This window comes from Athene noctua, chromosome 17 (genome assembly GCF_965140245.1).
Source record: "Athene noctua chromosome 17, bAthNoc1.hap1.1, whole genome shotgun sequence".
Lineage (NCBI taxonomy): Eukaryota > Metazoa > Chordata > Aves > Strigiformes > Strigidae > Athene > Athene noctua.
The window spans coordinates 3272601-3287410 of NC_134053.1; the positions used below are offsets into that span (position 1 = coordinate 3272601).

Below are 14810 nucleotides of genomic sequence, written 5' to 3' on the forward strand. Positions count from 1 at the left end.
GCACCCCGCGGGCGGGTTTTGCCCCGACACGGGGCATGGGAAGCGGTGTGGTGAGACATGACAGCGCCTTTGGGTGTCCCCCCCCCACACCCCCCCCCCCGTGATTCGGTACCGTGACCCCGACGCACCACCGAGTCGTTGAGGAATTAGTCCTGGCAAAGGAGAGGCAGAAATCCCAGCCCCCACTTAGCCGGAGGGGATTCCTGCCCCCTTCCCCCCCACCCCTGTTGAATCCAGGACCCCTTTTGCCAAAGGATGCTATTGATGAGCCTGTTCACCAGGGTCGGGGACTTAAAAATCAATAACTTCTTTGTGTTTCTATCATATATTAAATTACAGCGCTCCCTGAAGTGAGTTGGTTTGCTTAGGTGACTTAAATTACGGCGCGGTTAAGCAAAGCCAGACAGCCCAGCTCTGCAGCGCGGTTGCCGGGCTGGAAGGAAAATGGGAAAGGTTTGCCCGGGAATCAAACGGGCCGGGGGGGAGGTTGTGAGTCACCTTTATTTACTTGCAGCGTTGTTGAAAGGGATCCTGAATCCCAGATGGCTATCACCAAAACTCGGCCTTACTGAGGACTCCCTAGGCTAAACTGGTTTTCTCAGGAAAGAGTACTTTGGGCTGTAATCCTCCTGAAATGGTTATAACTGTGGAGCCACTAATCTAGTTTAGAAAATTTCCTTTTCTCCCTTAGGCTTAGTTTTGCATGAGCATTTTAAGCTCCTTTTAGAAAAGTTAATGTGGTGGAGAAATTAAATACCTATCTTGTTTAGGAAGGTATTTGTTTAGGAGATAAGCTCAACCCTGACCCCTCTTCCTCCAAACAAAACAAACACCTATTTTTTAGCTGGGAAATGTTAATTAATTTTCCAGAAAATGATTGCATTCTACCCTCATCTTCCAAATACTCCAGTGGTTGCCATTGCTACATGCTAACTATAATCCAATCCACAGCTTCCCTAGCTCAGCAGCTCTAAAATCTTTGGGCAGCTTTCTCCTTTCTAGGGAACTTGAAAATAAATGAGTGTCTTTTGTTATTTTGTTGTGGTCTGTGTCTGCTTTGTTCGACCCCACAAGGGATTTAAATGCTTTGTTGGGGCATTATGAAGAAAGGGTCTGCCTTCCTATTTGCTCTGGTTTTATTTTTACTATTGGTTTATTTTTTTCTGTAAATCTGAGAGTTGAATTCAATCTAGGCAAAACAATGACAGTGGTTAGTAAGAATAAAAAAGTTGGTTTATATGAATACATGGAATTGGTTGAGCGGTATTTATTTTTATTTCCCATGTCCTTATTATTTTTAATGATAACTCTTTGAATTTTTTTTTTTTTTTTTTTGCTAGGAATGTGGGTTGAAGATTTTCCTCGAGGTGCTGCAAGGCACTGGTGTGATTTTTGGCTTGAATACAGTTTGTCATAGCTACTTCTTCTCTGGTCTGCGAGGCTATATAGCTGCCTCTGCTTCTCCCACCAATGTTATTCTTGATGTTTGTTGACTTTCTGTCTTGGATGAGTGTCCTTAAAAAAACATCTGTGGTTTATTTATTTGCTTACCTAAAGCCAATAGTTCTAATGGGAATGCCTATGAGAAATGAAGATTTCTCTAGTACAGAAATACTTATTTGGTAACCTTAGTTAATTGGACTATTCATTACACTTATTTTGAGGCTGGTAGCAATAAAGTTTCTGTAATTTTAATGTTTTTATAAATGGATAATTACTGTGCTCTGATTTGGTGACTTTAAGTAGGAATATTATATCCCTACTTGTCATAATTACTAACTGAATACAGCAAGGAAAAAGTTGTAAAAATAGAGGGAAATACATCTGCAGGCATGGGAGCTTAGCCACTGCCTCCCCCATTTCTTTCAGCATGGGTTTTTATAGCAAAGAAACATCACCGATACGAGCTTGAGTCTGAGGTTCTGGTGCTTGCCTGGGGAGCGTGTACATTGCTGGCTGAACCTTGGAGAAGTTAAATTATTTGTGGGTACCTGAATATGATACATAGAGTGCATAGTGTCTTTGGCAGTGTGTAGTATGTTTTGAAGTGATGAAGAGTCAAGCAGTGTTTTCCAGTTTAAGGTAGCATATGGATGCTATATTAAAGCCATTTTTTCCTGTAAAAAGGGGGAAATAGCAGAACCATAGAAACAGAACGTGGCCACTTCAGGAATTCCTCTTCTCTCTGTGACAGAAGGCTCCAAATGGAGCGTGGGGTTTTGTAGGCACGGCTCACCCAAATCGCTGCCTTGTAACTTCCCCTCTAATCCCCAAATCACTGCTATTGTATCGGACATTGCATAAAGAAATCCCCAGGAAAGACCAGTTCTGTGTAATCCTCCAGATACTGGTCAGTGTTAACATAACAAATTTATGTTTAATTTTCAGTTTGCTTGTGTGATATACTGTGATTCCCACACAAAATCTATGCCTTTTTCACCATCTCCCTAAGCACCAGGAGCTGTGTAAGATTTCTGTCAGCTCCTGCAGTTACATTTCTGATTAATTAATAATTTTAAAAAGTACTCTGAAAGTAATAGTAACCGTCGCATAAAAAGAAAATGATGTGTTCACAGAATCAGGGCTTTCTGCTATACTCAGCACTCACAAAACCCGATGTTTTTTCCTAAGTAGAAATACACAGCTTAAAATGTATAAACTTAAACATACCGTTTAAACTACACATTTACCCCAAAAGTACTAGGCTGATTTGCAGTAATTTAGTTAGGATTATCTTTTAACTGTTAATTTGGTATTTCATTACAGCCTGGGTGTTTCAACCCAGACCTTAATTGACAAACTCTGACTGGATTCTATTTTATGTGCATCAGTGAACAGGAAAAATAGAGAGCAGCTGGGAGAGCATTGTCTGTCATCTGGTTTCCGGTTTGGACCTAAAATATGCATTCTCTTTATATTTTTCTTGAAGTGATAGTGGAGTTCTTTGGTGAGGAAAGAGAAATGGGTAGCGTTTTGAGAAAATGTAATGTGAGGTGCTAATGGCATTGTAATTGATTTTGGATTTTTTTTTTATTCATTATTCAAACAGATTTTACTTTTGAGTATGTGCAAAGAGAAGCTCTCAGAGTTCCCCTTATCTTCAGAAATAAGGATGGACTGGGAATTAAGTAAGTTACAACCAATTCTTGATGATTAATAAATGCTTTTATAAAATAACCATTATGCTTTCCACTTGTATGTGATATTTCTTTTGATGATCTCAAAATGTATTGCAATTAGTAAGACTGTCAGCACCCTTGAGAAGAGGAATGATTATTTTCCGCTTATAAACAAGCAGATAATGAGGTCTATAAAAGTTAAGTGCATACAGCATGGTACTACACAATCAAAAGTAAGTCAGTGATGAAAGTTAGGAATAAAATTCAAAGGTTCTTGCATCCAATCCATGCTGTAATGACAGAACAACCTCCCTTCAATTTTTGACTTCTCAGTTGTTTTCTGTGTTACAGGTGGAATGTCTAATGATGCCTGTCATTTTCCATTATCACTGTATCTCTTCAGAATGTTATAGCTCTGTAAATATTTAATGATGTCTAGTTAAAATGTGGTATTATTAGAGTCTTTTTGAGGTTGCATTTTGTTAATATCCAGTCATAAAGGATTTGGTATTTTAATAAGAGAATCCTGCAAGTTCCTTTGTTGAAAGTGACAGTGTGTAAGAGAGAAATAGTAAAATTATATACTTTATCAGCCACATAATGCATAGTTTAGATAAATGTTCCTTAATACTTTTGGAAATTAGAACTCTGTAACTGATTATATCTGGAAGATGGAAAATTAACTCTCTGAAAGCAGAATTACTTTGTTCATTTTCAGGTAGAACACCTCAAAGTTTAGGGAACTGAAGAGTCCCAATTATTTAAATATAAACGATCAAGCCACCCCACTGTAACTTAGGGAAAGAGAAGAAATAGTGTTGGGGTCTTTGAGAAGATATGTCACCTTACTGTAAGAGCAAACAGGAGCTGCTGTGATCTATTTAATGGTTGGACTGGGTGATCTTCAAGGTCTTTTCCAACCTATCTAGATGATTCTGTGATATCCTCATGATGTAGTAAAATAGTTTTATATGTTGAACTCTGAACAAGAAGTGCTTAATAGGTCCTCAGTAATAATTACAGTAATGTTTATTTTGTTGAGCCATTATGTTGTACTGGGATTTTTTTATTTTAGTTATTAAGCCCACCTATTTCTGTACTTAGTCCTGGATGCACAGTCTAGTTTCTTGTTAAAGAAAAAAAAAAAAAAGGCAAACACCAAGATACCATCTCTTTTTTTGTTGTTTGTGCAAAGCCTTTTTCCTAGATTGCATCCTAATTTGCTGATGAAAACGTGCACGTATTCTGTAATCTTTTAGAAGACAGGTAGAAAACCGAGCTATTAAGTGAGAAAGGCTGGTCAGTTCTTAGAGTTCCTAAATAGTTCTATGTTCCTGTGTAGTGTTGTAGAAAAATAATTTGACATCCCAGTTCCTTGCTTCCTCTCAGCCTCCAAATACAGGAACTTTCTCTCCTGGAATGATTTTTCCTGCTGCATTAGAGCCTCTGTTTTTCTGACTCTCCTTTTGACTTCTCTGCTCAACTTCTCAGGGGGTTTCTTTCATTGAAGGTTGTTGCTACTTTTTTGTTTTGTTTATTTCTTCAAGAGATGCTTCCCTGGGAGGAGTCAACTGAAAGACATATCTACTGTGGAAAATGGTGGGAAATCATCCAAGATAACTGCTCTCTCTATATGCATTGGTTTTAGCCTGCCACTTCTGAAGGGCAAGGGATAAAAGTGGCAAGAATTTCTTCTGGAAGAAGCCATTAGCTCTTCTGTGTGAAACTGGGGACTGTTTAGGAGCCAGGGATACTCCTGCACCTTCCTAGGAGCCAGATCTTCTACCTGTGTATGAGGAAGTTCACAAACTCCCCACAGTACAAGAAGAAAACTAACTGGGGAGATGTTTCGCCTCTTACTGTGCCAACGGTACCTGTTGAGCTAGTGCTCCATCAGCAGGGAGGTGTGGGAGTGTGAGCTCATCCTGCAGACACAAACATTACTGGGCTTCAGGCCCTGTAAATGGCAGGGCATTATCAGAGGTGGATGATGAGTACTCCAGCCTGGGACCAGTGTGTCCTGTGGCTGCCCGTACCAGACCATGGTGCCTCCAGAGCTCAGGCTGCCAGATGTGCTGTAGATGTTGCACGAGATCCTTCACAAAGATACCTTTGTGTGTCTGTAACCACAAAATGTAATATCTTTTTCTTCTTGATAGTTCAATATTCAGCATTCTGCAATGAGGCAATTTCACCTTAGACATTTCAACACTCAGATCTCAGTTCACACATCGTCATCGATTTCCTTATTGTTCCTGTGCCCAAAATCTGGAGAGCTGCCATCTGGCACTCCCCTCCACTTTCGGTTAGCAGTGTGCTTTCACTGAAGTCTCCTGGTGTGATACTGCCTTTGGAGAGTGGTCTTTGGTCTTTCTTGATCCAGGGGTTCAGAGGCTCCCCAGGCTAACGGGATGATGTAAGAGTAATCTGTTTTTTTGTGTCATGTGTTGGCTTGTTTTAATTCAAGATGTGTTGTTTTTAGATGCGTTTGCAGTCAGCCTTCCTATTCCTCTTCCTTCCTGGAAGCCACCAGTAATGTTTGTTAGGACCTTGAAGAAGGGAGCCCTTTGGCTGTGTCCCTGCCCCTTCTGTGGTTATATTCCATGTGTGCAGACAGGCCAGGTTATAGATGTGTTTCTGTGTTCTGCTGAGGCAAAAAAATCCCCCTGGCCTCAAATGCTTATGTATATGCACACATACATGGCAAATATCCATGTATAGATGGCCACACCTCAAAGACGACTATTGAAAATCAGGTACTTTTCTTTGTAAGCGTTATCAAAGCAGTTAAATAAATAGCAGTTTTGGAACATGCATTGGAAGTGAAGAAGTAGCAGCACTGAATGCTGGGTGCCTTCGTTTTCAGTTGGAGTTCTGCAGCTCTGGCAGTCAGGATAATGCATCTTTGGAATTCTCAGCTGGGTTGCGAAGAGGTGGAAGAGGAGTAAATGCTAATCCACAGCAAGAGTTTTGGAGTCACTCACTCAACTTTGTCACACACTAATGCTTTGGATAGTGAAGGAGAAATATGTGTTTCAGTTTGCTGTGATGAGCTTAAAATAGTCTCAGCAGCCAGGCTCAACTAGCCAGCTTTTCAGTTTCCTCCCGACTGCCAGTACCATTCTGATACTATTCTGACATCTTTCCTCCTTTCTAGGCCTGTTTCCCTTTCTCCCTTTTGTGAACCATCCACACATCATGTGCAACAAATTCTTCTAGCTGGAATTCACTGTCAGAGAAGAGAGTAAAAATACTGAAGCTTTTTTTTTTTTTTTTGAGGATATTCTTGGTGAATTAGTATGCTGACAAAAGTAAGAACAAATTTTATCTGATACATGAGCTTTGGATGGTTGCTACTTGGAATCAGTAGGATTCTCTGTTTCACAGTTAATTGGGTGAATTGTTTTTATATTTCCATTCTCTGCTGAATCATTGAATACTGACTGCTCTGGGGGGTTAAAATGCTAGAATTTGTAGATCAGTAATCTCTTCTAGGACATTCAGTATTCTAATATTTTTTATTTAATGAGCATGACTTACTAGTTTGAAATGATGTTGTAAAGGAATTGTACACACTTGGGCATAAATGTCACTAGAGTGAGAGAAGGTTGGAAACAGTTTATGTGTATTTTAAATGACAGAAGTGAAATGCGTGAGCAAAATTTCCTGTTTGGCACTCTGCAGGATAACATGATTTAATTTTATTTACATTTCCACTTTTACGTGCGTCTATCAAAAGTAGCTGGCATGCAGTATATGAGTTTTGTGGATGTGTAGATACATAAATGCTGTATGAGTTGTGTTCCAGGAAGATCAAAATAGATTGACACCTGCCTAACTGATCCAAAACGTTGAACACCTTTAGTCTGATCATCCTGACATTTACTTCTTGAATTAATGAGTGGCATAACCAGCCGTCTTCCATCACTAGAGCGAGACTGGGCAGTTTGCCTCTGGATCCGAGTCATCTGCTGATTAGATTTGGGAACCTTAAGTTCCACTTCAGGCTCTGGAGAAAATTATGTTTTACTGGGTCTTTCTCACACTTGTCCAGAGTCTCTTGTCCAGAGGAGACTCTGTGTATCATGATATGGTAGATTAGGTGATCCACATATATGTGAGGTGACTTTTGAGATACAGTGGTCTATAAAATATGTGATACAAGATGATTTTTAGACTTCTGACTTTTTGAATAACTGATGATACGTGCTTCCACTTCTGTTTGCTGTTAAGCAGTCAGCTTGCACGTCTGTGCCTGGCAGAGGTACAAAGCATAGCTGAACAGTTTGGTTACAGTGTTTGGAGGTACTCCGAAATGGCAAGGAATGAGATGAATGAGGAAAACTTATTGTAACAAAACTCTAAAAATTGCTTCCCTGTGTATTTCTGATCCTCGTGAGCTGTTACCTGTATGGCTAGAAGCAGCAAAGTCCACCTGTGATCTTTTAGCAGAAGAGGAGCTGTTTTTCTCAGAGGGTTGTTTGGTGTTTCCAGGAGTGCAACTCGGAGAGAGAATGCTGTCAGGAGAGATGTTGTCTCTTTTATCTGAACAAGCGGTCATCTGGCATTGTATTGTGGTTAATCAGATACATATGCTAGCCAGAGCTCATCCTCATTAGGATTTGAATAGAAGACCTCCAGCAAATCTTTAAACGTTTATTAAAATGAAAGTTTGCACCCAGTACACACTAAGGTGTTCGCATTTCTTTTCTGTTTGAGGTACACGCTAAGGTGTTCACATTTCTTTTCTGTTTGAGGCAACGTGATCTGTATATAACAGAATGCTGAAAATCTCAACTGTAGTCAGTCATAATTTGGTGTTGTCACCCCACTATACTATTCTTCACCTATTTTATCATTGGAAGCATTCAAAGTGTTTTTACTGAGCATACATTTGCCTGAAAATGGCATAATAGTGAGGGGAAAAAAAAACCCACCTCTGCTCAGTTCTCGCATTGTTGGTATTCTGGATGTATATGCAGAAAAACAAATGAACCAACAGTTACTGATTAATATAGGACTGATGACATTTAAGAAAGCAATTTTGTTTTGGCCATCATAGTGCTGTAGCAAACCAGCCCTAACTGTGTGCGTGTGGCAGTCACGCTGGGTGGGGCTGGAGATGAAGCAGTGCAGTCAGTTATGGTCTCAGCAGCCAGCAGCATGGGTTTAAATTAAAGCTGGACCTCTCAAGGCAACCCAACTACAAAATGTGTTCTTGCACTCAAAACCCGCTGTGTTTAAGCCTGAATTCTTCTCTTGGTGTACTTTTTCTCTAATGTATCGTACATCCTGAGATTGCAGAGAAAAAAACCCAAGGGTCTGCCAGGTGTGCTCTCTAAAGATCTAAACGTGCAATTTTACTGTTAGGGAGGGTTGTATTCTTCCCGTTTTAGTAATGTTTATTGTTGGCTGCTGCTGGAGCTCTGAGAAAGATCAGATTTGCTTGTATGCAGCTGGATTAGGGTTGTTACCTATCTTGGTTGTTGATTTTTATTTTGATTTATACAAATGTGAGAAAGATTGCCTGTCTTAATTGTTCTACGTGTCTGGCATAAAATAAAGGCAAGCTGTGTCATTTGAAGATAAGGTTTGCATGTTCATGTCGCCCACAAATAGTTTCTCCTTCCCCTACTTTTTACTTTCTAGTGCTTGGAAAAAAAGATGAGCTCTGAATGAACCCTGAAGGTCAGTAGATTCAGCCTGTTTCATTCCGGCAAGGGAGTGAATTCCAAAGCTGTGGGGCCCTCGCAGCTAAATGCAAAGATGTGAGGGTTGGCGGAGAACTAACAAAAGATATTGTCCAGTCTCCACATCCCACCAGACGAAGGTGATAAGGGTAAAAGAAAGTGGACAAACAGAATTTGGCAAATAGTTCTCAAGATACGTGCATGACAGTAAAAGCATTTCTTAACTTTACTTTTCAGTGTTTTCTTAATAGTAAAAACTATTGCTCTGAAAGTTTGCCTGTGGGCTGGATCGTTCTGATTTCTAATTGAATTATATCGAAAGTCCTTTATGACCAGAAGTTGTTTATCTTCAGCCCAGGACGGTTCAAGAGGGACTGAGCACCTAGCTGGCAGGTCCCACAGGGCTGTTTTTCATTACAATTCCTTAGTCAGTTTGTGTATGAGCGAAGTGTGAAATACTGTCATTAAAATGAAGTCAATCAGCTTTAAAACCTCACTATTGTTTTTGTTTTCTTTTTCTGTCTGGTCTATATGTTGCAGAATTTTACTCTCTACCTGACAACTAAAACTCACTCACCTGAGGTACAAGGCTATTGTCTAATTACATGAAACCCTAAAACACTGCCTGTGTTAGAAATGATCGTATAAATGCACTGACATTGGTGAACCAATTATGCTACCATTTAATTTAGCTCTGATTTAGCCCAAATTGAATTGAACAATTTCCCTGCCCACCAAATACAGCCAGGTTGCCTTCTGCCAGACAAGGAGGATTGGAATACTCATTATAACAAAGGGGCTTTAATTCATTATCTTTTATATTTTATTCCCAAGCAGTGAAGCCAATCTATGATGATGGGACCTTGAACAAATTGGTTTACCACTCTATGCCTCAGTTTGTACCTGGTGGCATATGTGATAATGCTCACCTGGGGGAATATTGGTGAGGCACCACCAGTTGCAAACCACTGCAAGTTGCTTAGCGGGAACAAGCTATAAAGGTTTAGGATTTTATTGAAATCACCCCCAACCCCTTCCCTTCCCTCCCACTCCAGTGCTGCTAGAGAGTGCTTGAAAAGACACCTCTTCTCCTCTTTCATTCTGAGAAACTTTTGTACACTTGCCAATGCAAAGATGTTATGTATGTCATTAAAACTTGCACTGTCCACACTTCAGAGAGGCCTCGCTTGATTCTACCTACTGCATTATGGACAAAGAGCACTATACATTTATTTCTCTTTTATTATGGTAACGAAAGTGTACCCATACTTATCTTGACGGTATTTAACATTGCTTTCTTTGCTAATTATAGAATGCCTGACCCGGATTTCACCGTCAGAGATGTGAAGCTATTAGTGGGTAAGTTATTTTGAATGCACTGGATTAAGTCTATACAGAACAGAATTGCTTTGAAATACTTGTCCAGTTGTGTTTGTAGACATTTGTGATAACTCTCAGAATCTGGGAGAAGGCATGGAGAAGCAATTTGTAAATTAAAAAGGCTGAGAGAACCCTAATTAGTAGTTGTGCTGACCGGACTCTGATCTCATGCTGGATAATTGGACATTGGAAAGAGAGTGAATGCTTTTGCTCTTAACAGGTGTCCTACAAACACTTTTGTGATCCTGGAAAGCGGCAGCTCTATTGATCAAGTTCCTTTATTTTTAATCTGTTGTTGAGCATCTGTTTGTAAAAGGTATTATTGGAGCTGTATCACCTTTTGCCTGTGCTCTCCCCGCAGTCTTTATCAGTGTCAGGCCAGGTCAGTGCTTTGAGGAAAGGTTGCTAAGAGAGACTGAGCACAAAGCTTTGCAAACTGCCTGTCTTTCTGATAAGACACAAACCAGGGAAGTGGTGACTGTAATCATCAAATGTTCCCTAACAGTTTTTGCAAAAGACATTTTTTTAACTCTTAAGAAAAGCTACGTTTTGAGTAGGAGATTATACTGTATGTTTCTTTGAAATCTGCTTTTACTGAAGATGGATGTGTTATTTATTGTTTATCTGAAATTGTTACTGAACAGTGATACTGCACTGTGAAGTCGTTGCTGTGGAGCTTGCTGAGGTTTGGATTTGTTAGCTGCAGTCCTTCACAGAGACTTTGAACTGCATTCCTGCTATTTAGAATTTACTGGGTTTATTTCCCTGTGTTGTGGAGTTAATCTTTTAAATTAGCCTAACTGCTGCATTCTCAAAGACAAATTTTTGAAAATTACTCGAGTTTAATAATCAATAGGAGTATCAAGTCTGGAAAAGCTGTAGTTAAGAAAAACAGAGGAGAGGAACTTGTGCCTCATTTCTGCTCACTTGAGGTTATCTCTGAGACAGGGGTTATCTCTGATAACCTTTCTTCACAAACAAAACTTGGCAATGTTGGTTAATTTATGACCATTTACAGTGCGGGGGGGGGGGGGGGGGGGGGGGGAAGCCCCAAACCTCTTTGGCAGAAAATGTTAGGGAAGTGGTGTGGGAAGTGCCATTTGGTAGTATTTCTGTTGGTCAATCTGCAGTTAAATTAGGAAATAATAATGAGGGTATTTGGAATTCCTAAATTTTACTGATTTCCTAAATACCTGTATGTGCACATTTGTAGGTACAGAATATCTCTTTTTGCTGCAGAGGAACCTTGTGTGTAAACCTTGTAATCATCTGGATGCAGTTTGCAGTTTTCTGTGAATTTGTTGCAAAGCTGATAAACTGCCATTTCTGTCTGTGAAACGGCTGAAGTTGAGGGTCTGACTTTGAGGTGTTTTGTAACATCATAGTGTTGCATAACAACATTGTTTTTCCTGTACAACAGTCAAAGTATGGGAGTTGCATTTCCTCAAGATTGATGTACTTTGAAGTGTTAGGGGGGGTGGAGATTCCTGTGTACATGGCCAGCAAAGCGGGAGGATATTTATAAATACAAGTAGATTTATAAAACAATGGAACAGAAATAACAATTGTAATTAACTTTGAGATTAACTTTAATGTTAAAGTGCGCTGTTTCTCACAGCTGGTTCAACAATCCATGTATATACTCTTGGCCAGATACTGCAAGTCATGGCTCTTTTTTATTGTGTTTGGACAAACTCTCTTTGGAGTCATTGTACTGAGCCTGTGATGTGGTCAAGAACATTGTCACCTGCTCTTTTTTTAATACCGTTGATGACTTCTGGCATCACAGGTGGAAACTTTGATTCAAAAGATCGAAAATATTTGGGAAATTGATTGTTATACCTGAAAAATCATGGTTCTTATGGCAAATCGTTTCTGTCACTGTGGAATTTGTGCTGTATGTTAACAGCCACATTGACACTGAGAGCACATGGGGACAATTCCTGTCTCCATGCCAAATTTCCAAATTACCTGCTAATGACTTCAGGAAACACTGGTGAGCAATTTTTCTATTGCCTACTAGTGCTGATAATTTTTTCTACTTTTAGGTTAATATATATGTTACACTCACCATCTTATGTTCAGATAAAGCAGATGAAAAGCCTTGTTTTATTAATATCTCCTGTGGTTGTTCTTGCCCGAACCTCCAGATATCTGCGTTTCTGAAGCGCAGTGTTTTCAAAACTTTTTCAAGGCCTTGCTGAACCTCGGAGGGGAATGATGTTTTGTGACCGTGAAATGAAATGATCATAACTCTGCATCTGAATGTGTGTGGGAGTTGACAGAGAGAGAACATAGCTTGAAAACTGTTGTGTTCTCTGTAAACTTGTTTTTTGAAGCGCTTGTCGTTATAGTATGCTATTTATTTAAGCCATCATTTGTTCTCTTTTCTGATTTGAATCAGGGGAAACACGTTTGTTATAGAATGTTTTAAAGCGATGGTGCTGGGTTTTTCCAAAGCACAAAAATTCCATAGGAAGTTACTGAACCTTTGGTCTCAAATTACTCTGAAATCTTACTTTCTATTTCTAATGTGATTGTTGTATCATCTCCGTATCTGAGTACCTATAAGTCACAAAGAAATAACAACAGTTGGTAGCCCAGATTTTTAAAATTTCTCTTTAAGGACTGTAGTCTGTGGCAATAATAAGGAGAGAAAAAAAAGGTGGGGTTTTTGATCATCATTTATGATTAATTTTTTTAGTGTTTCGCCAGACTTCCAAAGAAATATTGCCGTTGCTTGTTGGGTTTTCTTGTTTTAATTGCTTAAAAAATACAGATACCAGCTGTAATTTAGGTTGGTAATGTTTATGACCTAATGTTTATGACTTGCATGTTAGTGTGCATGAGTGTGCACCTATGTGTAATGTGTATGGAGGAAACACTCTTCCCATACAGTAGCTTTACATTAAAGAGCAAACACTTTAAACTGCACGGTTGGAATAGTGGCCATAACTTAGACTCCTGCCTCCATATGAAAGATATCCTAGATATTCTTTAAACCTGAGATGGTGGGTTAATTTCAGCAGTTGGAATTTGTCTGATCTCTGAAATGGCTGTGAGCCAAGAATACAAATGGAGAAGCAGAGAGGAATTGCTGGCCTGCTTGGGAACCTGAGACAACTCTTGAAAAAAGAAAAACTCTGCTGTAATTTAATAACTATTAAGCTTTGTAATTTCATTGTCTAAGGTGGATATGATTGCTAATTCTGAAGGACACAATGTCACTGTCATCTCTTCATAAATTGATTTAAAATTTGATTAAGAGGATCATAGACTTTCTTAATGTCTCTCTAAACATCTGCCACATCTGCACTAAAAGTCTGATAAGTTATTTCTGCAGGCTCCTTATTTTTCACTCTTGGCATGCCATGCTGGTGTATTGGTGGTGTTAGTATATGCATATGGACTACTTAAAAAACAAGTGCACAGCAGTAGCTAGTACGTACTGGGGCTTTGTTTTATTCTAAAACTTTTTGCAATTGTCTTCAGTTCTGCATAGTATCTTGGTTTATGTCCTTTTTTTCTTTGATGCTCTCCTATTCCTTTGTTTTAAGGGCTCCCAGAAGTTCAGAGTTCTTGTCCCCATTGACCATTACTTCTTCTCTGTAACTAGATTCAGGCTTCCAACCAGTGAATGGTGTATCTCAAGGATTTTCCCAGCTAGGGCTACTGGTGGGGCTCTCAGACACTGTTGTTTTTTTTTCCTGGCTGCTAGTCATGTAAATGTAAGTCACAAAGCTCCCTAGAAAACCCCAGAAGTGTCGTTGCTGAAAGAAGAAAAAGAAAAAAAAAAAAGGGTCAAGCTAGCTGAAGAACTGATTATGGGGAGTAACAGGTATATGAACTGGTAAGTGCTGGGACAGCACAATAGCTGTTACAAATTTTTCCTCAGACTCTGTCATTCTGAGTGACTTATTGCTCGTGTCCGGGAGAGGCAGCTATACAGAATAATTCATGTTTTCCGGGCCTCTTGTGCTGGCTTCTTCCACCAACAGTGCTTCTGGGCCACAGCATGGAGGGGTGTCTGTCACAGATGGGCAGAAAAGAAAAAGCATGTTTTCCCAGCTGTGTATGCTTGATTCTCCATACATACGTACATACCTGTGTGAATGCTTTATGCTAATCACACTAAGTAACCAGTGACATGCACTTGCCAACGTTAACCTAGGGCTGAGCAAGGGGAAAGGTAACTGCCTTGCTCAGCGAGCTGTTCGAAAGCTTCTGTGGTTGCTGTTGACCATCTCTAGCTTTTGCTGCTCCTGAATTCAAGGACCAAATGCAATCATTTACTTTAGTCTTTGATGTCAGAAAGCCAAGCATTCCATTTTTTTTCATTTGTTTGATTTTTGTCTTGATATTATTCTTCACGGACACCATACAATCTGAAGAAGGGAGCACTAAGTAGTTTTGGAAGCTATGAACCATGTCAAGGAGAGAAAAGGAGGAAGCATACATGAATGTGTGCATCAGTCTATCAGTCTGAGCTCCTTTCTCTTTCTTTGATTACTTTTTTTTTTCTTTAAGTGGTTTGCTTGGGTCAGCACTGATTGAATTTAAAAGAGTATCTGCTTTTCTGTGGCATCTGCAGTGTCTCGCCCTTTGACTTGTAATTGATGTC

At 39.6% G+C, this 14810-nt stretch overlaps 1 protein-coding gene across 2 annotated transcripts in view; it reads left to right on the plus strand.

Annotated features, from left to right (window-relative positions):
• KDM2B (lysine demethylase 2B) overlaps window positions 1-14810 on the plus strand; it is a 118890-nt gene that overhangs the window by 1626 nt on the left and 102454 nt on the right. For both annotated transcript variants that reach the window (XM_074921431.1, XM_074921432.1), the window contains 2 exons: window positions 3050-3128; window positions 10122-10168. In XM_074921431.1, the coding sequence (XP_074777532.1) occupies window positions 3050-3128; window positions 10122-10168 (126 nt within the window). The remainder of the gene's footprint in view (window positions 1-3049; window positions 3129-10121; window positions 10169-14810) is intronic.